This window comes from Sceloporus occidentalis, unplaced genomic scaffold (assembly GCF_023333645.1).
Source record: "Sceloporus occidentalis isolate IW3139 unplaced genomic scaffold, rSceOcc1.0.p SCAF_3, whole genome shotgun sequence".
In the NCBI taxonomy this organism is placed as follows: domain Eukaryota; kingdom Metazoa; phylum Chordata; class Lepidosauria; order Squamata; family Phrynosomatidae; genus Sceloporus; species Sceloporus occidentalis.
The window spans coordinates 162,640,224-162,664,659 of record NW_028316983.1 but is presented as its reverse complement, the minus strand read 5'-3'; the positions used below and the strand labels follow the sequence as shown (position 1 = coordinate 162,664,659).

The following is a 24,436-nucleotide window of genomic DNA, read 5'->3' as shown; positions in this document are numbered from 1 at the left end:
TCTTTGACTGATCAGTTGTGAGCTACTGAAAAATAGCATATTAAAGAAAATATAGATAGTCCAAACCAATATATGTCTTGGGTTCAATGGGACTTACTCCCAAGTAGGTATATGTAAGATAATAGGTTAGAAAATATAAATACACTAAATCAAGTTTCTAATACCAGGCAACCCAAATTATATACTGTTATCTCCTTGATTGCTTCTTAACTGCTTCTCATTAACACCCACAGTCCTCCTTTGGGGAGACTGGTCTTCACAATTTTACCAGTGAAAGGCACAAACCTGTTCTGATGTTCTTGCAAAACTTGATAGATGGTAATCAGAAAGGTTTGATTTTTAAATCCTCCAAAGACACAGTCCTTGTAGATTCGGAACTCAGCAGCAGTAACAGTCTCTCCCTCTGGAATCTGAGACAAATTAAACTTGAACTCCTTGTGGTGTCGATGGTAAGGTGTGAATTCCTTGTCATATTCAACTGGAAAAAAAGAAGAACAGTTGCAGCTGAACTGTAGTTTTCCACAGTTTCTAGAGAATACTGAAAAAGTACCTTAAAAATCATTTCAAGTATATTAAATTAAAAAGAAAGTGTCAGTACCCACCTATACAGGACTGAGGAGAAATATTTTTTTAAAAAACCTAACCTCACAATTAGTGGTTTTATGTCAACTGAAATGTAGATAATATTTGTTATACTGGAGAATGAATTGCTTTTTCTCCAAAGGACTTAGATGTGGGGTACATGGGAATCCTGGGCAATCTGCATAAGAGCTTGGAAGGACCAATCTAAATGCTAGTATCAGCTTTATTTTATTTAAAAGGAATAGTACTACATTATTTAGTGCTATTTAGTGTTATTTTAGTTTAAAAGATTAACTTACTGAATTATGCATTCCTGATGTTGCTGTTACATTATGTTACTCATTAGCAATACATTAATTTGCTCAGGGGCTGGGTGAGTTAGGAGGTTGAATGAGTGAGTTGCTTTTTACTTTTATGAGATGCTCAAAGCTTGCCATCACTACCAGTTTTTAAATTTTCAACTGCAACACAAGTTAAACTTTCTTACAGGTTTAAACTAATGGGACAGCAACACAATGTGAGACTGACAGACATACACTTCCACAGAGTAAAATGCAATGCTCTTGGTCAGTGATTCTTAACATTTTCTTTACCAGGGACTTCCTTTAAACATCTTTTGTTTGAACGCCCCCCCCCCACCCCCAGTGTTATGGTTATAAATAACATTAACTACTACTATTGCTACACCATCTAAACCTTCCCTCACAAGCACCAGAAGGGCAAGAAAGATTTTTCTCCTGTTTCTTCCTGCCAGTGTGTAGCTGGAGCAGATCGAACAGCAATGTGCAAGGCCAGCCAGCCAGCCAGCCAGTCAGCCTTTGCCTTGGTTTCTGTCATGTAGCCACTCTGTTTTGGGCTGAACAGCCACGTCCTTCCCTGTGAAGACATGGCCCCAGGGGGGCTGTGTGGACCACCGGTTAAGATCCACTGCTCTAGGCATTGGGAAGTGTCCCTAGTAACCAGCCATCTCCTGTGTCATATCACTTTTTCCTTACTTTAAATGTATCAAACATCAGTAGAAATCTGCACTATTCAGTGCAAGACCCTTGTGTAGACATTTAAAAGCAGAAACAACCATCTTCTCTCGCCACCTCACCAAATAATATAAGAGGCAACAGCTTCTCTCAGCTCTACAATGAGTAATATGTAAAAACATATTCATTACACAGGTGACTCCTAGAAACTTTAGAACTGTTATTTAAAACCATGTCAGTGCACTTTGTCAGCTCCTCACAAAATAATAATTCACACAGATAATGGCTGTTTCTTTAATGCAGGGATGGGAAACTGCAGCAAGTCTAGGGGCCAGTGCAGCCTTCCAGAGGCCACATAACCACAAATGCCTCTCCCAAATCCAAACAAGAAATCACTGGAAGTCAATTTTTGATTTTGACGAACAGGAGGGATTTTTTTAAAAACAGTTAAACATTAGGGAGGGGGCTATAAGCATTTTACAAGGTGGCTTGCAGGAGAAGCAATTCAACCACCACCACTTTCCATGGAGGCATTGTACATGTAGAGTCATGGTCACATACTTACATGCCTCCAGTTTCCATCCTGAGCACACTACCAGATCTATAGTCTACAGCCAAGCACTCCAATACAATCACATCTGCTCGGACCCTCAAGACAGAGACGCCAAACTCATGGAATTCCAACAAGCATGCCTCAAGCTACAGTACCCACCATATGAAAGAAAGTAAACCAAATAAGCCAAGACTTGTACCCAGGACTAATCTAGTACAGAACAGACAGAAGACAGAAAATGACAAAACCCCATTAGTGGTCACATACAGCTCCCACCTGAGACCACTCAAATGTATCATCAATAAATTGCAACCCATTCTGCACAATTGTGCTGCCCAATCAAGGATTCTTGGTAGCAGGCTTTTATTTGCCTACAGACAGCCTCCAACTCTCAAACAGTTACTTATCTACAGGAGGACTCACAACACAGATGTGGAGGCGGGTACAAGAACTTGCCACAAACCCAGATGCCAACTCTGCTCACACATGTATTCAGGAAATGTCATTACAGGACCGAATGATATCACCTACACTATTAAGAGAGACTTAGACTTGCTCATTCTCAAATATGATTTATGTCATACTATGTCAGCAATCTCTTTCAGCACTCTACATTGGGTAAACAGGCCACAGTCTGCACCAGAGGAAAAATGGACATAATCAGACATTAGGAATGGAAATACACAAAAACTGGTTGCAGAACATATCAACCTTCCTGGACAATCCACCTCTGACCTGATCCTTGACCCCCCCCCCCAAAAAAAAAAAAACCTACAAAGGAATAATGGAAAGAGAAATAGCAGAATTGGAATGTATCCACAAATTCCAGTCCATTAGCAATGCGTTGAACAGAGACAATGGTTTTCTGGCACATTACATACATTTCAACACTCTCTACACACACACACACACACACACACACACACACACACACACGGTCCTCATAAGGGCATGCTTGACCAGTTCATCACATCTTCTCTTTGGTTCCTGTACTACATTTCAATACTCTTATCATATGGTTTATACTCTATCATACATTCTATAACTCTAACAACATGACACGGTGGCCCAAGTGGCTAAGACGCTGACTCTGTTGATTGCAAGATCGGCAGGTTGTTAGTTCAAGGCCCAGGTGCTGCATGATGGGGTAAGCTATCATCACTAGTCCCAGCATCTGCCAACCTAGCAGTTCCAAAGCACGGAAATGCAAGCAGATAAATAGTGCTGGCAACATGACCACAGAGTAGTTTCTCACAGCACTGGCTCTTCAGCTTAGTGATGGAGATGAGCACCACCCCCTACAGTCAGACAAGACTTAACAACTTTATCAACAGGGGATACCTTTACCTATCATATAGTTATCTACTTTCTTTGGCTTTAGGCAACATCCTACCTCCTGCCTTTGTGCCCCACCAACCTAGTTAAAACTGAACTCCATCCCCAAAGGTTTTGAATTTCAATTGACATTCTCACACACAACCATCTTATATCGCTGGATTTTCCACCCCACCTCATTGATCTGAAGAAGTAGGCTCAAGTCTATGAAAGCTCATGCTACCAGCTTCTTTCTTTCAATTAGTCTCAAAGGTGCTACAATACCCCTTTGCATATTCTTTTTCCAGACTAAGGACTTTATCACACGTGAGGAATTTCTCTTAATTTTAAATGAAAAGAAAGTGGGGCCAGAACGCATTTATGTGAATTCGCTAGTTCAGCGAATTTATGTGAATGCGGATTGCGTTTGAACTGGCTTCCCATTGCCCAATAATAGCATGCCATTGCCTGAATTTGCGTGTGGTAGTCTATCACGCAATAACGTGAAACCCCATGATTGCGCTTGGACTGACTTCCCATTGCCCGAATTTGTGTGTGGTAGTCTACCATGCAATAACATTAAACCTCATGATTGCATTCGGATTGCCATTGGATTATACTTCCAATTTTCCTTGTCTGATAACATCCTAACACAGCTATGTCTTAGAATATAATATAATTTCCATACACCTTAACATTTCATATAGCATTAACTATTAAATTGGCATGTCACCCAGTAACAATAAGCAAGACAGTGAGCTTGTTTTCATGAAATGCTAAATTACGGTTTGTGGCAAGTCTGAACAAGCTCAAGGAAAGCACAGCATTTGTGAGCATCCCTTCTCATAGGATATTATTTCATTACCTTTGGTCCCAGCATAGATGCAGCATGTCTCTTTAAGAAGATGGATCTTACTGCATTCACCTGTCACCAGGCAGCAGACAGCCCGTATGCAAGCCGGGCTTCTGCAGCAACTTTTCAAGAATGGGAAAATCCCGTTCATAAAAAGATGCAGGAGAAGCCAGGCTTGCATATATGCTATCTACTCTCCATCAATGGGTGAATGAGCTAAGATTCATCTTTATCTAACGTCTATGTCAGAAGCAAAGATAATGCAATAATATTCTTACTCTTCTCTAACATGGACAGGAAGAAAACCTCAGCAGAGTTCAGTTTCATTTTGAATGAATCTTGATCCTATTCAAACCAGGGATCTAGGATTAGAACAAAAATTGTCCATTTTCTAAACAAGCCAACTTTAAAACAGCTTGTTTTGAAACCAGTTCAAAGCTGGGTTATTAAATTAGTTTATTTAAACCAGTATGTCTGGATCAAACAATAAATCTAAACCAGGATTCAGTAAGAGTGAAAGTAGATGTTATCGAAGTTCTCCTCCTACAGCAGCGGCCAGTGGCCTAGAGCAGTGGCCCAAACCGTGCCCTTTAAGAGATTTTGGACTTCAGCTCCCAGAATCCCAAACTACTGGCCAACATGGCTGAGGCTTCTGGGAGCTGAAGTCCAAAATCTCCTAAAGGGCACAGTTTAGGGACCACTGTCCTAGAGCCAAGGATCTAGAAAGACCCAGGATTCATTCATACTACAGAATTATAGTGCTATTTATTCCAGTTTAACTGGAATTGGCAGTTTAAGGAGGGGTACTTAGTGTAATACACTCATTCTATTCAACTACAGGTTAGTTGCCAATGCCAAATTGGACTGGCCACTTCATTTCCACACACAAAGGCTAGTTTCCAATGTCTTTGTTCACAAATGACCATTGTCAAAACTGGACTTGTCACTTCATTTCCATACACAAAGGATTTTGAATTTGAATTGACATTCGCACACACCAATGGCACATATAGGTCTGCCCTGGCTTCCACTCCACCAAATGCCTCTGAGGAAGTAGACTTTAGTCCAAAAAAGCGCATGCTGCCAATTTCTTTCTTTCGGTTAGTCTCAAGCTATTTCAGATATCTGACATTAAAACCACAGCCATATACTAGTAAATATATCTACAATGGTTCTGTTAGATTTCCAAAACATTTAGCTCAGTCTAAACATTCCACTTTATCTAGATTTCTTATTTAAAGGCTCAGGTTCATAGACCCAAAACAGATGGGCCAATAGGGCTGCGTTGGGGGCATGGTGTTTAGATGATGCACGCCTCAAATGCAACCAGAAGTCGCCCCAACCCAGAAGAGCTGGCTTGAAAAGGAGTGGGAAAAACCTGCTCCTTTTCAGAAGTCAGTTTAAAACAGCAGTGGCAGGGAGGATTGGGGCCGTGTACATGTGGTTGCTGAGGCGCCGGAATGAGCAGTGCCAGGGCGGCCCCAATCCAGCCTTTTTCGGTGGTCTGTTTTGCTAGTACTCAATGAGGGAATAAAAAAAGATAGTTTCCAAATTGTAAACAAACCCTGTGGAATGATCCCCAAGGCCAGCTGTGGGCACTTAGCTGACTGAAGCAGAGCTGCAAATGGTGCTTTCTCATATACTACATATACAAGACTAGCAACCCTAGGGTGCAAAAATAAACCAGAGAGGCATTCCTCTCCATCCACAATGACAGAAATATTTTTTGTGTATCTTCAAGTTGTTACTGGCTTATGACAACCCTATCATATCATTATTGAGAGAGGTTTTGCCATTGCCATCCTGTGACAGTAACACACACACACACACTACATTAAATAACTAGGGCCCGTTACAGACTGCCAAAATAAAGCTGCTTCAGGTCTCTTTGGAGGTATGCTGTTTAAATGATGCATGGGTCCTAAGAGACCGGAGGTCACGCCAAAGCCACACTCCATTCCTAAGCACTGGAGTGCAGCTTTGGTGCAGCTTCCGGATTCTTAGGATGCATACATCATTTAAACAGCATACCTCCAAAGAGACCCGAAGCAGCTTTATTTTGGCAGTCTGTAACAGGCCTAAGAATTTGGTGTCCTTTCGTGATACATTGACTATGCTGGCTGCTTTGCACTGCCTAATGATAACAGTGAATACCTTAGATTTCAAGGAGAGTTCTAGGATGTTCTTCTCCCCACATGGTAGCATTTTATTTACACAGATGTTTCCTTTTAAGGAGAAACTTTCTATCATGTGAGCTGACAACTGTCCATACTACAGTCAGAATCAGTTCAGCCCCAATACTGATTTATTACCTCAGTGACAGGCCTACAATAGAGTGCAGCCACATTCATTAAAACAGTGAGCAGGTGCTTGGGGCTTTATCACATTATTATAAATGTACATTTTGTCTGGGGGAAATGCCAAACACATTAGTAAGTGTTTCTAAACAAAACTATTCCTCCTCCTTGTTGGAACTGGTCCAATTTTCTGTTTGAGGTAATTCCACTGATAGTGCTGGCTTGGTGAGGGGGCCTCCAATTTATTATCTAGCTGCATGTTAATAGGGTTTGTAGGAGGAGGGTTGCTCATTATTAAATTTACCTTTTGTCATATATCATTGTGAGGAACCTGTGGGCCCTTCAGATGCTGGTGCACTAGACTTCCTATAATCCCTGGCCATTGGCCATTCTAGTTATGACAGAAGGGAGCTGGTTATCTACTGCTGTGATGGATATCATATATTGTACTTGCTCCACCAAAGTTTTAAATTAAGAAGACTGAACTAGGAAAAGAAGCCTAATTTGTGCCCTATACTGTACTTCATAACAGACATAAATGGATTCAAAACTATGGAAAAAAAAAACAATTTCATGTACTTAGGGTTGCCACAATTGAGGACCTCCAAACCGGGACAAATGTAGGACAAGGTTTGAAAATGTAGGACTTTTTTTTTTAATTTCCTGGCTAGGAAATTTTAAAAAAAGGTCCTACATTTTTAAACCCTGTCCTCCTCCTCCTCCTCCCGGTCTGGGAGGAAGCCTAGGCCTGCTCCCAGGCCGGGAAGGGGCGTGGGGCCGCTTGGCATCATGGCGATCGCCACGGTGCCAAGCCTCCTCCTCCCCCTCCCGGTCTGGAAGGAAGCCTAGGCCTGCTCCCAGGCCGGGAAGGGGCGCGGGGCCGCTTGGCATCACGGCAATCGCCGCGGTGCCAAGCGTCCTCCTCCTCCTTCCGGTCTGGGAGGAAGCCTAGGCCTCCTCCCAGGCCGGGAAGGAGGCGGAGGCTGCTCCTCATCGCTGCGATCGCTGCGGTGGGAAGCGGCCTCCTCCTCCTCCCTGGCCTCGCTCCAACCGCGGAGAGCCCTCCCAGGCCTCAGCAAGGCCTTGGAGCTGCCGCGGGGGCTGAGATGGCCGCGGTGGGCGGGGCCGTCCCGGTTTGGGCGCCGGACCGGGACCGGGACGGCACCGCCCAAACTGGGATTGTCCCGCCCCCCGGCAGGATATGGCAACCCTACATGTACTCTTCTCCTGGAACCAAATTCGCTCCTCTACGTGTAGCCCGCTGCATGGACCATAATAATAATAAATACTAGGATGAGGGTTTTGCAACCTGACTGATCTGCTCTAGAAAGGCTGGAATCCATTATTTTTCACAGACGCTATCTTTCAATGGTTGCCACCATTTGTCCCCATCTTCCAAAAAAGAAAAAAAAAGAGGATCCCAACAATTATCGTCCAGTTAGTCTTACATCAGTATCAGGAAAGATTATAGAGCAAATCATTAAACAGAGAGTCTGCGAACATTTTGAAGGCAACGTGGGTTTCAGAGAAACAAGTCATGCCAGACAAATCTGATAGCCTTTTTTTGATAAAATTACCAGCTTGATAAATGAAGGGAATGTTGTAGACATAGCATATCTTGATTTCAGTAAGGCCTTTGACAAGGTCCCCCATGACATTTTTAAAAACAAGCTTGTAAAATGTGGGCTAGACAATCCAAATGTTAAATGAATTTGTAATTCATTGACCAGCTAAACCCAAAGGTTGCTCAGCAATGGCTCCTCTTCATCATGGAGAGAAGTGACCAATGGGGTGCCACAGGGTTCTGTCCTGGGCCCAGTGCTATTCAACATCTTTATCAATGATTTGGATGAAAGAATAGGAGGCATGCCTATCAAATTTACAAATGACACCAAATTAGGAGGAATAGCTAATACCCGAAAGAATAGGATCAAAATTAAAAATGACCTTAATAGATTAGAAAGCTGGGCCAAAGCTAACAAAATGAATTTCAACAGGAAGAAATGTAAGATGCTTCACTTAGAACAGAAAAATGAAATGCATAGATATAGGATGGGGGACACCTGGCTTAACAAGACTTCATATGAAAGGGATCTAGGAGTCCTAGTAGACCACAAGTTCAACATGAGTGAACAGTGTGATGAGGCAGCTAAAAAGGCCAATGTGATTTTAGGCTGCATCAACAGAATGCAATATAGTGTCTAGATCAAGGCAAGTAATAGTGGCACTCTATTCTGCTTTGGTCAGGACTCACCTGGAATGCTGTGTCCACTTTTGGGCACCACAATTCAAGAAGGATGTTGACAAGCTGAAACATGTGCAGAGGAGGGAGACTAAAATGGTGAAGGGTCTAGAAACCATGGCCTTTGAGGAATGACTTAGGGAGCTGAGTGTGTTTAGCCTGGAGAAGAGATGGTTAAGAGGTGTTATGATAGCCCTGTTTAAATATTTGAAGGGATGTCACATTGAGGATGGAGCAAGCTTGTTTTCTGCAGCTCCAGAGATTAGGACCTGGAACAAAGGATGCAAGCTACAGGAAAAGAGATTCCAGCTAAACCTTGGGAGGAACTTTCTGACAGTAAGAGCTATTTAACAGTGCAACACACTCCCTTGGAGTGTGGTGGACTCTCTTTCTTTGGAGGTCTTTCAACAGAGGCTGGATGGCCACCTGTCAGCGACACTTTGATTGAGAGCTCCTGCATGGCATGGGTTTGGACTGGATGGCCCTTGTGGTCTCTTCCAACTCTATCATTCTATGATTTCTTTTTTCATTTCCCTGAAAATATTTTGTATCCATAACAACTGTTTAATAGTTTTTTGGGGTGACCAAGAGTCCTCCTTTTCCCAGACATGTCATGTCCTACATTTTAACCTTCTGCCCAGAGGTCTGGGGAAATTCTCAAAATGTCCTCCATTCTGAGAGAGACAGAGGTGGCTCCAGTGAGCCCCTTCTCCTGCCAGACCTTTCCTGAAGGATCCCCATGCCCAGGCATCTTCCACCAAGGTGATGCTTCCCAAATTTCCCAGTAAGGGGGAGCCTGTCCCCACTGAGGGCTGCCTCTCCTGCTGCAGCTGTACCCAGGAGGGAAGGGATGGGATGAAGGTGAGAAAGGAAGGCAGGGTGCAGAAGCCCGGCTGGGTGCCATGAGCAAGGGATAGCCACTGAGGTTGGCAAGGAAATAACGAAGGAGGAAAAGGGGCAGCACACTAGGCTGGTTGAGGTGGTGGAGGAGTGCCTCCTTGTTTTTCACCCCATCTGGAAGGCAGGCAGACACAGTGGCTTGATGAGAAGGGAAGGAAGGAACAGCAGCAGTGCCTCTACCACCTCCTGTTGTTGTCACCACTGCTATCTGGGAGAAGCAGGTCAGGTCACTTGGTTGAGGCCAGAGAGTGTGTGGGCAGGGTCCAGGGATACCACCTGAGGAAAGACTCTTCCTCCACCCTTTCTTCCTCCTTCTGTTTGGGGAGCTCCAGAGCCTGTAACAATGTGCGCCAGGGAGGTCTGATGGCACCGTAGCTGCCTCCTCGTGCACAGGTTGGTGCACACAGTGGGAACCAACTGCAGGTGCTGGATTGATGGTTCCACCTGTCTTCTTCTGCAGCTCTTTGCCACTGGCAATGACCTCACCTACAAATAATTAAGAGGCCTCTGGGGAGGTAATGAGGTGAGGGCACACCCAAGGACACTGGGGGCATCAGGAGGGAGTGGCCCAAGAGGATCCCACCTGAGCCCCCACTTCGTCTTCATCCCTCCCAGCTAGGAAGTCACCAAAGAAAAGCAGCCCCTTCCTTTTAGTTTGTAATGTCCTACATTTTCCTTCAATGTCCTACATTTTATGCTGCCTAATCCTCCTTTATCATTATGACATCTGGTCACCTGCCTTAAATACAAGTGCATTGTTTAAAAATATGCTGGACAGAGCTATAGCTGCCAGTCATTTTTAAACTATTTTTGACTTTCAATGGAATTATCTTGTGAAGAAAAATATTTACAATCGTAATGGACCATCGTATAGAAATTCTTGTTGTTGTGTGGCTTCAAGTCATATGCAAAATTCAAATTTTACAGAGCTATCTCAGAACAAGTCATTTTCCTTGTGGAGATTATATTTAGTGCACATTTCTGTTAAAGGTGAAAATCCATTATCAATTCAGCAGACAACAGCAGATACATATTTAAGAATTTCACCATATGCACAACTAAACATGCCTTTTACATTACACAGTAAAATAACCAGGATACTCAGATCCACATGACTGATGATCAGTAGAGGCTAACAGTTATTCCAGATTAGGAAATATGGAATAAATGGTTATGACCTTACACATGTGGCGCAAACTCTGCACATCTTCATAAAAGTTTATTTTAAAAAAAGAAAGAGAAAGGAGCTCAGATTCCTCCAAATTCTTTTCCTATGCATAGGGTTTTCAGATTAATATCCCCTGACAGTTTAGAACATACTTGGAATGCTTCTGTCCATCTGATAAAGAGATTGGACGGTGCAATCCAGTTGCAGATAGTCTTACTCTAAAATATGTACTTTTTTCATGAAAACTCACTGTGCTCTGTAATTTCAAACAGGAGGGCACACAAAAGCCAAGAAAATAATACATTGGGAAGGCTAAAGAAAGGTAAGGGGCAAATATTGTTTCTGAGGTGGAAAAAGAGAACAGCTGAAATATTGTTGATACCCAAAGAGTAAATTACTGAAACAGTAATACAGTTTAAAAACTCATAAAACAGAAAAGAACACAACTTCTATAAGATTCCCCACCACAACTACCGCCACCATGGGCTCCCAAATCTCAGGGCTATGCCTAAGTTTCAGAACTTGGACCCTCTTCTTCAAGTCCTCAGAGTGAAGGGGAGGAATCTCAGGGCAAGACCACTGCCTTGAAAAATGTTCCTCATTTCTTTACTTGAGTTTCTTTGAATGGCGTCCTCTAAGCAACTATGGTTAAAGTTTCAAATATTTATATATATTATGACATCAACAGGGGCAGCCTCTTGTAATTTCACTCTTAGATGCACCTGCAATGCAGAATTAATGCAGATTAACATTGCTTTAGCCATGGCTCAATGCTATGGAATCCTGGGATTCGTAGTTTTGTGAGATATTTAGCCTTTTCTGCCACAGAGCTCTCGTGCCACATCAAAATACAAATCCCAGAATTCCATTGGATGCAGCCATAACAGTTAAAGTGGTGTCAAACTGCATTATTTCAACAGTGCAGATGCAGCACTTGTCATATCACCAGAGGCTGCCTTGCTGTGACATCACAAGGGATTGTCCCTTGGCTTCAAGTTTTGGCCTTGAAATCTCAGGATTTAGGATAGGCCTAACCTGGCAGACCTAACCACTACTAACATAAATGTTTAAGATTTGGGAGTCCTCCCCTAACTTCATTTTTATTAAAAACTGAAATCAGTAAAAATAAAAGTACCTGTATGCAATATGGACTTATGTAAATATAATTCTGCAAGAGAGCCTGCACAGTGTAGTGATTTCAGTACTAGACAAGCTTTGGGAGAAATCCCCACTCAACCATAGAAACCCATCTTGGGCAAGTTACACTATCTCAGATGCAGAGGAAGGAAATGGTGAACCCCACTCTGAACAAATATTGCCAAGAAAACTCCATGATAGGTTCATCTCAAGGTCACCATAAGTTGCAAACAACTTGAAGGCACATAACAACAATATAATTCTGCAAAATTCCTTGGGGGATATCAGATCAGTTAATGGTCCAGGGAATTGTCCTGAAGGCACTTGGTGTAACTATATCATTAACACTAAACAGTTTGAACAGAAGGCTACTGGAAACCTTCGGTAAGCAGCTCTGACAAAGGAACACAGTAAAGGGCACTTCAAACTTTGCTGGTTAAAAAAATATTAATAAGAAAAATTATGCTAAATCAAACTTATCTTGTCAATATTTCATCGTGCAGAAATCCATGCACCACTAAAGATGGAGAGAGAACAGGTAGGAAAGGAAGGCATTTTCTTCTGCTGAACTGCTCCAGCCCCATAATGTTTTTCAAGTTATGTGGAAGCTGTTCTCCCAATAAGAAAGTTTTTTTAAAAAAATTAAAACCCATCCAACTCAATATCCTAATCTAAACAAAAGAAAAGCTAGTAAATTATATACACTCCCATAAACATCACACTAGACAAAAAAATGTGGAAACTGTAGCCCAGTGGCCCCATGTGGGTCCCCTAGACCCTCGACACCTTCCTGAGCCTTCATACCTCCCAAAAATATTTGGTGGTAAAAATTCCTCCACAATTGGTCAATGGCCATTCATGGAAGTATCTGAAACACCAACTCCTGCTGCAAGGAAGAAAATCAGCCAAAAAATGGCTGATAACCAGATGGTTTCTGGGAAGCACACAAACAGGAACAGAGTGCAATTGCATCCTTCAGCCTGTGTCTTCAGCCAAATGGTGTCTCCAGCCAAATGCCCTTCATATTGGAATATCAGTATGCAAAGGGATCTTCTAGAACCTTTGAGCCTGACTAATGCCTTTTGCTCAGATAGTCCCAAAGGTACTACGAGATCCCTTTGCATACTGATTACTAATAATTGTTGATTGCTTTATCCATCATTAACTGATCTAGCGTCTTCCGCCTCCCTCACTACATTTAAAGGTTATTGTCAGTGCTACATTTGCTGGTTGTTAAGTAATGTCCTGATTTATTTTTTCACCTTCTGCTTTTTAGATGACCCAGTTCAAGTGCTATGAGTGTGAGAAGTTTCTCCTCCTCTGCATTCTTCTTGCCATGCATAATTGTAGATACCTTTACCATCTCTCTCTTTTGCTTCTTCCCTAAACTAAAAAAGGGCCCAATATTTCATCCTTTCCCCACATGGTTCTTGCTCTAGCCTCTTGATCCCCCCCCCTTTTTTTTTAATTGCTTTTCTCCACACCTTTTCCAGCTTTACAGTATGACACTGGATGTGCAGTGGCTAAAACTATACACATGATTCAATGTGAGATTTCTCCACCAATTTGTATAAAAGCACTATTGGCAGTGTTTACTTTTAATTGCTGGCCAAATGATCCCAAGTTTACAATTTGCCTTTTGCACAGCAGCCACACAGTGGGTCAGCACATTCATCCAGCTATCCATCAACAATTCCAGCATCCATTTCCTCACTACTCTCCACCCCAATAGTATATACGAGGGTCATTCAATAAATACTTAGCCTACAAAAGAAGAACGAAAATTTTGGAAAAGTGGTGATTTATTTTTCAACATAGTCTCCTTTTAGCTCGATACACTTGGCTCAGCAATGCTCCAACTTTTTCAACCAGTCCGAAAAATACGTTTTCCCGAGGTCTGCAAAACAGGCCTCCGTGGCGGCGATGACCTCCTCATTTGACCCAAATCTATTCCCAGTGAGTGACTTTTTCAGGTTTGGAAACAAAAAGAAGTCACAGGGGGCCAAATCTGGGGAATACGGTGGATGGGGCAGCAATTCGTAGCCCAATTCGACCAATTTGGCCATGACCGTGGAGGTGTGAGCCAGCGCGTTGTCATGGTGGAAGAGCACCCTTCGCGCCTACAGCTTTCTCATGCCCAGTTCTTCGTGTAAAATATGATCCACCGTTCCTTCTGAGATGCCTACAGTCTCAGCTATCTTGTGAACCTTCAATCGGCGGTCTGCCAACACAAGATCGTGGATTTTTTTTACGTTTTCCTCTGTAGTAGCCGTTTTTGAGGCACCTGGGCGTGTCTCATCAAAAACCGACGTGCGGCCATGAACAAACTTGTTGAACCAATTCTTGACGGTCACCATTGAAGGAGAAGAGTCACCGTACACAGCATCCAAGTGCTCTTTGATTTCACTGTGCGTTTTCCCTTCCAAAAACAAGAATTGAATCACCAAACGATATTGCTCTTTTTCCATTTTTGTAAAACCGACCGACACACTCGCTTCCAAAGGCTATCAAAACAAAACAAATGAAGGGAATTGACTGAAACTTTGACAGTAGGCTTCTAAAAGAATGTACTGCACAATGGTAAAACTCTTTTGTAACAGCAGCGCCATCGGGCAGTGAGGCTAAGTACTTGTTGAGTGACCCTCGTATGTGAAGTCAGAATGCCAACAAACCAAAGTACATCACTTTACACTTGTTTATATTGGATCACATTTGCCATTTTAGAGTTTTACAAATTACTTGTGGATGCGCTAAAAACACAAGGCATCATCATTCCTTTGAGCACCAAAGTAGCTCTTTATGGTTCTACTTTTGTTATTACTTACTACCAGTTATTTTCTTCGGGCAAAATGGTGGTGGGGCCCTCTGCTATCTTTAAATGAAATATAATAGTCCTGAATTGGGGAACCTCTTTGGTTGCTCTAATTATCACTACTTTTTTCTCTTTTATTTAACACAGACCAGAAAATGGGGGAGGTAGCTGTTCATATGTACTGTAGTGCCTAGATCATCCCACTGCTCTGTTAAGAAGACGCTCTAGGCATTAGAGGAAATGTGGGTGGCTGCCTCCCATACCTTCTCATTTGTGGTTTTAAAAAAGCTGTAGTTGGAGCAACAGAGAGGGTCTTATTTTCCTGTTAAAAATAGAACAGAACCAAAAGCATCCACAGGAATTTTTCCAAAGGGGAGCATAGCGACATAGTAGTATTTGAGCATGATTTGTGCACAAACAGCATACTGCTGCAAATTACCTGTGTATTATCCATGTGCATGTGCACATTATTATTTACAATGTTTTAAAATTGGTACTATCAGGGAGCCCTATGCTTGGAAACATTTTATGTTTATGTAACTGAGATCCACTGAATCTGGTCTGAGGCTATAATTTTTAAAATCCCATATATGTTGTTCATAGTTCTCAGACGTGGATAGGGAAAGGGTCTACATATATGGAATTTTCAGAAGTTTTGTGTAACACTATTTTCAACAGCCAAGAAAGGAACGGGGAAAATTTGCTCATGAACTGACTGAGTTCATTGTGCTGTTGTCTCTCCAACACTGTTTAGCACATAACTGATACTATCATTTTGGAGGTTATGAAATCATTCACTGACATACAGGTATGAGAAATGGGCCTTCCTCCATTCATCCCCTAAAGACTGTTATCAGAAGAGCAATTACCTCTGATGATAATTAGTGTCTCATTAGAATTTCAGACATATTTCAGCTGAAATATTTAGAGTTCTAATCCTTTTCAATGACATGGAAGCACTGAAGATCCTGAAGATAAGCTTCCTTATTATGTGCATCCCATGAGAAACCTTTCAGCCTGTGATAGCTGGCCATATTAACTGAACCAAATATATTCCAGGATTACCAAGAATGTTTTTAATTTTGCTGTATTGTTTTGCTACAACTTGCATCCTCAAGAGGATTGCCAAAGTTCAGAGCAGATGGTTTTCAATCAATGACAGACAGATAGAGATTATCTAGTAGCCAGAAATAACTGGTTGGTTGTCAGAAGCCCAGTTCCTTTTAAAAGCATACGCAAGTACATGAATATGAGGCCTCCGTGGTTCTTTTCCTTTTTAATCAAAACATGAAAAATTTCAAAAGATGTGCATTACAAATCTTTCCCATATAGGAACAAAATACTTATCCTGTGGTTTTGTACTCATATTTACATTAAAATTATATGAAATGGAGAGTAGAACATTTGAAATCTTCACTAGTATATGTGTGGCTAACAGCTGTTTCTGAAACATTCCAAAATACCTGTGGTTTTTAAATACCCAAGGAAAAATTAGCAGAACAAACAAGTCTAGACCACGGATATATTTTTTCCTATTTTGTCTTACTTTAATATAATCAAAAGTAACACTCTCCTATTGTCCCATGGGACCTACAATTAACATAAAGCTAATTTTGCCCAGGATAGATTATTACCCTCTTCCACTATCAGCATATTTTTAGTGTTTCTAGAGTAGAGATTGCTGCTTCTAACTTGTAGCAGTGCCTGGCCTTGATTTAGTTATTTCTCCTGGACACCCCACAGTTGCTCACTATAGAATGCTTTCACACACAGTAATGTCAATAAGGGTATGTGGAAGATGTGTGCTGCACTGGGTGACACCCCAGAGGAGAGTGGTACACCTGGAGGGCCAGGCACAGCTACTGGGTGAGTGAAAAAGAGGCCTCCCCCACTTGCACAGCAGCTGCACCTAAATGCCACCCCCTCACTAATGTCAAACTGTTGGGGGGGGGGGGGGGTTCAGGGTCAGGCACAGCTGACACTGGATCATGAAGGCTGGGGGGGGGGAGGCAATCATCCCCTCCCGGCACCTGGTGACACCAACCTCAGGGATGCCACTGCTCATATCCCCAAACATTTCACAGATATGAACTGGAAAATATGTGGATAAGCAACGTTAGAGTCTGGCCAAAGTAATAAAAGTTATTAAGAACACACATGCTAGGAGAGGCTGCAACAGTTAGCCTTTGCTTTAAGCCTATTGGGAAGGGTAAGATTCCACCCACCCTCCTCCCTGATGAGTTAATTGAGTGTGCAAACCACTTTTGCATTTTGAACTCAGTTTGCAGCAACTGAAGTAAACTGAAAACAAAGGGAGAAGGTGGGTGGGAAAAGAAAAACTGAGACATTTTAAAAGCAGCTGAAAAAGTGGGATGACAGAGGGTAAGCTATGAGTCTTCTTGCTAAACCAGGACAGTTGCTAGTGGTCACTCATGTTTCCAAGAGAAAAGAGACCATTCCAGATAATGAGGACCCGTTTGCGACAAGTCTTATGAAATTGCCTTTCTCAAGCAAGTGCAGCTGCTAGCATAATCCAAAGTTACACCAGCATAATGTTCCAATAGGATTCCAATCAGGGTAGTTACCAATGGAAGACAGCATAGAATTATTATGATTGTTATTATATTTATTTGTATTCCACTCTTTTCCCAAAACAGGGATTCAGAGCAGCTCACAATATTAAAAGAACAGTACAATTAAAAACATACAAAAGTGATACATTAAAATATAATTAAATTATTACACTATTAATTCTGTGTTTGGCATAGGGCAATTGCAGATAAAGGTTTTATCTGGAAGCATCCATGTATGGAAGCATGGACTTTCATGCTAGTGTCAGGAAAAACTGCAGACATGCAGCTAACACAAACCAAGCACTCCACAAGACTGAACCAAATGCTGAAGCTTCACCTTGTATGGAGTTTTGAGTGCACAATGAATGTTATATTTATTGACTTTTGTTATTTTGGAGCACTGGCCCTATCTTTTGGGCAGGTTCTACCTTTAGGCAGATTAAGTCAACTATAGAGTGAAACAGGCAGGCCAAATAAAACAGTTTCCACCCATTTTGAAGGCATGGTGACACATGCCTCCAAAGTGGGTGGAAACTAGACTGAAGCCACATTCTGGGGCTAAAAGCCAGAACAAAAAGAAGCTGCAATAGTCCAATTCAAGTCAGAAAATGTACACCTTCGATCCTGCATATAAACACCCCAATGCAAGTAGTTCTGAAGGAGTGATCCATCCTTACCCTAAAGCTGCATATAAATGCATAGGTGCAGGTGTGCCTTAAAAAAGAATGGAGCTGGAGTACCCAAGTGGTCAGGGGAGTAACGCAAATAAATGAAAGTGTAACACCTCCAATGGATATAAGTACAACATACACAAACCAGACAGTCCAAGAGGGAGCATGGGGTGAAGGGTGCATGTAGGGGAGCATGATTGTGCTTTGCCGGTGTTTTATTGGGCACACTGATGCTCCGATGACCTGAACCAGTGGAAGATCGCAGGTGCGACTGTGTGGCCATTCAAACAGTGGCCATCCATTGAGATGGCATCTAGGCAGCAGGCAGCCAGCAGTCTGTTTGTGCGACTGTGCACATGCATGGTGGGGAAGCAACAAAAAAAATAATAATCCAGCAGCGCAGCTTGATGCCACATTGTATGGTCAGACTGTATGCATTCAGGTCACCTTGGGAGCAGCTGGTGCAGAGAGCAGTGTTTCAACCAGCTTCTGGAAAATGCAGGTTTGGGCTGCTTTTTCCTGCCTGTCTGTTCTGAGCCTATGTCAACAGTAATGGCTGCCCTTAACACTTTCTCTAGAACACACACAGCCTGTTCTTCAACCCCTAAATAAGTGTGTTACCTTCAGTTCTGGGGGAAGTCCCATCCTGCTGAAGTGTTGAAGATTCAACTGCCAATTTTATTAATGTCTGTACATGACATTAGGGGAAGGGACATCTTGTCCTCTTTGGCTCAGGCAGAGCTTGGACTTAATTCTTTAATCCATTAATGCACAACAGTGAACAATTTGTTATTTTGTTTGTTAAACATCAAGACAGTAAAGGGATTGAGTAACTATTAATAACTCATATGTCTTTAACTCTTTATTTTAGGGAGTAGCTGAGAGGCAGAGCTGGCCATGTATGTTTCTAATTTTTAACTAATTCAATTAATTTTAATTAATTAATTTTTAATTTAAAAGCAAAATATTGCTAACATATTGCTATCAGGTAATGTACCAAATTAGTTTTATAATGTGCATTATAAAAAACCAATTGCTACTAACATGTTGATTTTTAAAATCAATTTTAACATTGGATGAAGCTGATTATCTGGACCCATTTCAAACTGGCTTTAGGATGGAATACGGAGTTGGGACCGCCATGGTTGCCTTAGTAGACGATCTCCGTCTGGGCATCGACAGGGGAAGTGTGACCCTGTTGGTGCTTTTGGACATCTTGGACAACTGCGCCCCTACCTGGACCAAAAGGACCTTGAAACAGTGGTACATGCACTCGTAATCTCTCAATTAGATTTCTGTAATGCGCTCTACATGGGGCTACCATTGTACCAAGTTTGGAAGCTTCAAATGGTTCAAAGGGCGGCAGCCAGATTGGTCACCGGTAAATCTAGGTTTGACCATATAATACCCATACTAAAATCTCTTCACTGGTTGCCGATCAGCTTTCGGGCACAATACAAGGTGTTGGTTATTACCTTTAAAGTGCTTCATGGCTCAGGCTTGAGTTACCTGCCAGAACACCTCTCCCTACATAATCCGCCCCGCACTCTCAGAATATCAGGGAAGAATGTACTAGAATATTATAGGACTAGATTAAAAACCACTTCCCATAGAGCGTACACTGCTGTGGCTCCTCAGCTGTGGAATAGTTTACCGGAAGAGATCCATCTTATTACTACCACCCTGGCCCAATTCAGGAAGGACCTGAAAACCTTCCTGTTCCAACAGGCATTCCCCGACTAAAATCCTGTGGGCCTCCCTCCTCTTCCGTGGCCAAGAGGTTGGGCTATGGGGCTTTTATGCCTGTTATTTTAAATGGAGGGCTGATGTATTTGTATTTTAATCTTTTGTATTGTATGGATTGTTTTAATCTCTGTTGTAAGCCGCCCTGATCGCAGGAAGGGCGGGATATAAATAAAAATTTTATTATTATTATTATTATTATTATTATTATTATTATTACCACTTAGATGCCTTTAAGAAGGCATTTAAGATGGATCTCTTCCAGCGAGCCTACCCACCCAACCCTACAAAGGGTCTTTCGGACTGAAAAATCTATGTCTCCACTCCTGGCCATAATTGTCTGATTATTGAATGATTAGAACTGAATGATTAGATGATAATTTAGTTTTTATTGAATTAATAGTAATTTTAATATTTTATTGAGTATATTTATGTATTACATAGTAGTATTTTTTTGATCTAATTGTATGTGTATTATAGTTTTTTATTGATGTAATCCCACCTCGATCTGTGGGAGAGGCAGGAAATATAAATAAAATTATTTTTAAAAAAATATTATTTCCAAGTTTTGGCCTCAGCAACACAATATTTTGTGCCATCCATGAGATATTGTAGCTCAGTCACTTCCACGCTGGATTTTTTCCCCCAGTGTCAGCACTGGAAATGTTGTTTACAAGACAGAACAAGGACTACACCCTATACAACTGCTTTATTGGCTTCTTAAACTTTTCCTTTATATTCCTTCCATTTAATTAGATTATACTACAGCATGATCCAGAGTGTCGTTCTGGTGCTGGGACTCTCAGAAGCAGCTTTGATATCTTAAAGTAAAATGTATTTCAGAAACTGTCTTATATACATAAGCAAAGATCACTCAGCAAAGTGATGCAAACCTTGTCTCTCCAATCCATTGTTTGGAACAGTGGGATTCCGGCTCCAAATGCACGCAAGCTGTAGCAGCAATTGCTTTCTGTGTCCTTTTTATCAGGGTTAGCTAAGTAGAGTCACTGCTGTCCTGCCATCATATACATTCTGCCCAGGGGCTTGTGGGTTCAAGACAACCAAGGAAAGGTCACTTTTTTATATATTAAAGAAGAGATCAAGTAGTGTTTTTCTTAACTTTTGTTCAAATCAGCTTGGAACTTCCATTTTAGAGCTAAGGTGGTATCATTAATTTATTAATTAATCCCTAAGAATGGGGACACCAAGACTGCATCTGCACTGCAGATAGAATCCAGTTTGACACAACTTTAACTGCCATGGCTCAGTGTTATGGAATTCCAAGGATTGTAATTTGTTGTGGCACTAGAAATCTCTGACAGAGAAGGCTAAATGTGTCACAGAACTACAATTCCCATAAGATGTAGGTGTATCTGAAAAGAAGGAGAGAGATGAAAGTAAGGGGAAAGGGAGAAAAGAGAAGAGGATATCATTTTAACTTGCAAATATGTCTCAATAATACATCTGAAATGTCCAAGTTTATAGTTTTATTGGAAAAAATTGGTAACTATGTAGCTTTCAGTAAAGGGTTTTACAAATAGCTTGGATTGATGAATGTCAATGGTGTGTACATTTTCAAATGCTTTCCCCACAATATAACCAGACTGCTTTCATTAGTCTTCATCAATCTTTCATCAGTGGTTAGCCATGCCTATTAACATGACTCAGCAAGGGCTTCAACAGATTCCTGAAACTCTTGTACACTCTTAAGTCTTTTAACCAACTTTACAAACATACTGAAAACTATTCAACTTGCACTTTACTTTATACCTTGTAGTCCCCCCCCAACATATTTTATTTACAAATAATTAAAAGGGAGGCTTGGCAAGTGATTTACCGAGCAGATACTATTACATACACCCTAAACCAAAGTTCTTAAAATACAGTGTTAGGAAGATTCTTCTACATGCCAATAATGCATTTACCAACAGACATGTCTTAATTTCCCATCTGATCATAGCCAAAAGTGACTGGCCTCTCCACATCTTTGAGACAAGTTTTCAATTGACCAGTTTCCCACTGTTCTGTCATTGCAGAGGAATCAAGCATTGGAGAGTAGTGAATGAGTATTACACACACACACAACTAGAGAGGGGGGGGGTATAACCGTCTGTCAACACACAAATGATATAAGTATTTGTCAGCATTACTAGTATATGTAATGCTACTAACAGCCATACTGGTGAGGGGTGAAAAAGACATATTGGGTCATATTTCTCTCGAACACCATCTTCTAACTATAACTTATTACTCTAAAACTCCAGAGCAAAAAAAAAAAAGCATTATAAGCACTTCTTCTTTTACTTCCAACTCCACCCACAATTGCTCAATGATATAATGAAATGTGTTATATTCCAGATGTTGACTGGGTTCAGGAATAAATTTGTTAAAGATCAGGAGCCATTCATCAATATGGTGAGACGATACATTCAGCTAAGACGTCGTTATGCTTATGTGTAATAACAGCCCTGCAGGATCCCAAACAAAGCCTTAAGGTCCCCCTTTCCCCCTCCATGCTTCTCCTTCCACAGGGCCAAGGTAGCAGCTTCAACAAATTTTACCTTCTCCTAATCTTGGCTCACCAATTGTGTACAAATCCATAATTGTGGTATATCACAAACTGTGGTTAGTGAAATAAGGCAGCTTCATAATTTAGGATAAGAGGAAACTGGAGGTAAACACTGGAAGAGCCTTTCATCTGATTCCTCGGGAGGAAAAGGGGAAACAGTGTGAGATACCTAAACTTTTTGCTCAGACTTATTCCAGCTCATGACTACAGAGCACTCAATCCAGAGACTACAGTGGGCCTTTGGTATCTGCTGGGGTTTGGTTCCAGGACCCCCATGAATACCAAATTCAGTGGATGCTCAAGTCCCATTTTATACAGTGGGGTAGTAAAATAGTGTCCCTTCTATAAAATGGAAAAATGAAGGTTTGCTTTTTGAAATTTATATGCTTTTTAATATTTTCAAGCCATGGATAAAGAATCTATGGATATGGAGAGCCAACTGTACATAAGAGCAGGGTTGAACAGGCAAAGTGTCAAAGAATTCAGACATTTATTTCTGTAAGTGTAAAGGGAACCAAGATACATGGTCCATCTATATCTCCTCCATCCCTTGTCTTTCCGGGAAACATCTGAGACAGAAATTTGACTGAGTTGGCCTGAACATTGTATTCTATGTATTCAGAAGTCCTGATAAGGTTTTCATTCCCATGGAGCTCTGTAACCACTTTCTGACCACTTCCAACTTTCTCCAGCAAGACAAGTAGGTCAGATGTGAAAGGGACAAGACACTGCTGGCCCCTTAAGAGAAACAAGGAGGGAGACAGACAGACAGTCTGCCCCTGGGAGCCCCTTGTTATTTTTTGTACTAACTTATAAACCTGGAAATCTGTGGGCATTTAAACATATGGTCTTCCCCTGGGTGAGTTTTATTTTAAAACTGTATTAATATTTCCCCCTTTTTCCTGTTTTTTTAGGGCTGTATTCTGGATGTGTGGGAAGGATGATGTGATGTGCGTGGGATACCACAGAAGCCCTACTTGCTGTCTTCATTCCATTCACACATTTATGTATATTCATATTTTAATATTTTATAAGGAAATAATATCATTCAAATTAGAAAAGTTTTATTTAAGTAAATTCAATATTTAACTCAACTCAGTGTGTATTTACTTTATGTGTAAATTTTACACATAAAAAGATTTGGGAAGAGGAGGGATCAGAGCCTCTGAGTCCATCATTTGAAAACCACTGTACTAGATATCTGTGACATTTGCAGCTCCTCAGTTCTGCAGCTAGTGATCATATGTTTTCTATGATTTGGCCCACTTGTAAAAACTGAGGCTGGTACGAAGGTCGTCTTGCTGCCTTGAGTATCCTACCAGAGCTATAGTTTAGTGAGTTAAGTGCTCATCATTCATCCTGGGGGCCACCAGTGCAAAGATTTCTCTTGGTAACTGCCAAGCAGGTGCAGATGATGCGAAAGGCACACGTGGAGACAATTTAATGCTGAAGCTCCTCTGAGATTTTTTCCAGATTACATCTGATGTTTTGGTAGAAACTGCTTAATTTTTAATTCAATAAACTAAACACAAAAAAATAAAATAAAACTCCCCATTTTGATGAAGCTCCTAAAAACATTTCTACAGAACAGATGAGAACATTAAAACAAGTCAAGCCTTGCAGGTGAAGCATGAGCTGGCACCAGCTATGTGTACTCCATCTTAGTACATCTTCATCCTGGCTCTTAAGCAAAGAAGCCAGATTCTATATTGTCTGCACACAATTCATTCTGGCTTCAATAGAGTCGCCTATGCACAGAGGAGGGTACAATTTAATCCAAAAAGGAAATTATCCCTATTCAGTGAAATTTGTTTCTAATTAAGATTCATGTGGATCCAGACAGGCGTGGCCCAAAGCTGCAACATCACTTCTTCCAGGGGTGTCTCTATCAGGTTTCAGTGAGTCAGCCACTTGTTATGAAGAACTCAGTTTAAGTGCACAAGTTGTTACCATTCAAGAAGGGAGAGGCGTGAGGGAAAGAATGGGGATTCTTATACAGTTAGGAGGACGCATTCTCTTTCTCGCCCCGCCTCCACACACAGACTTTC

At 41.4% G+C, this 24,436-nt stretch overlaps 1 protein-coding gene across 1 annotated transcript in view; it reads right to left on the bottom strand.

Annotated features, from left to right (window-relative positions):
* The window catches only part of BMP6 (bone morphogenetic protein 6), a 115,587-nt gene that overhangs the window by 30,714 nt on the left and 60,437 nt on the right, over window positions 1–24,436 (bottom strand). Inside the window, exon 2 of the mRNA XM_089516700.1 lies at window positions 286–478. Coding sequence (XP_089372826.1) covers window positions 286–478 — 193 coding nt within the window. The remainder of the gene's footprint in view (window positions 1–285; window positions 479–24,436) is intronic.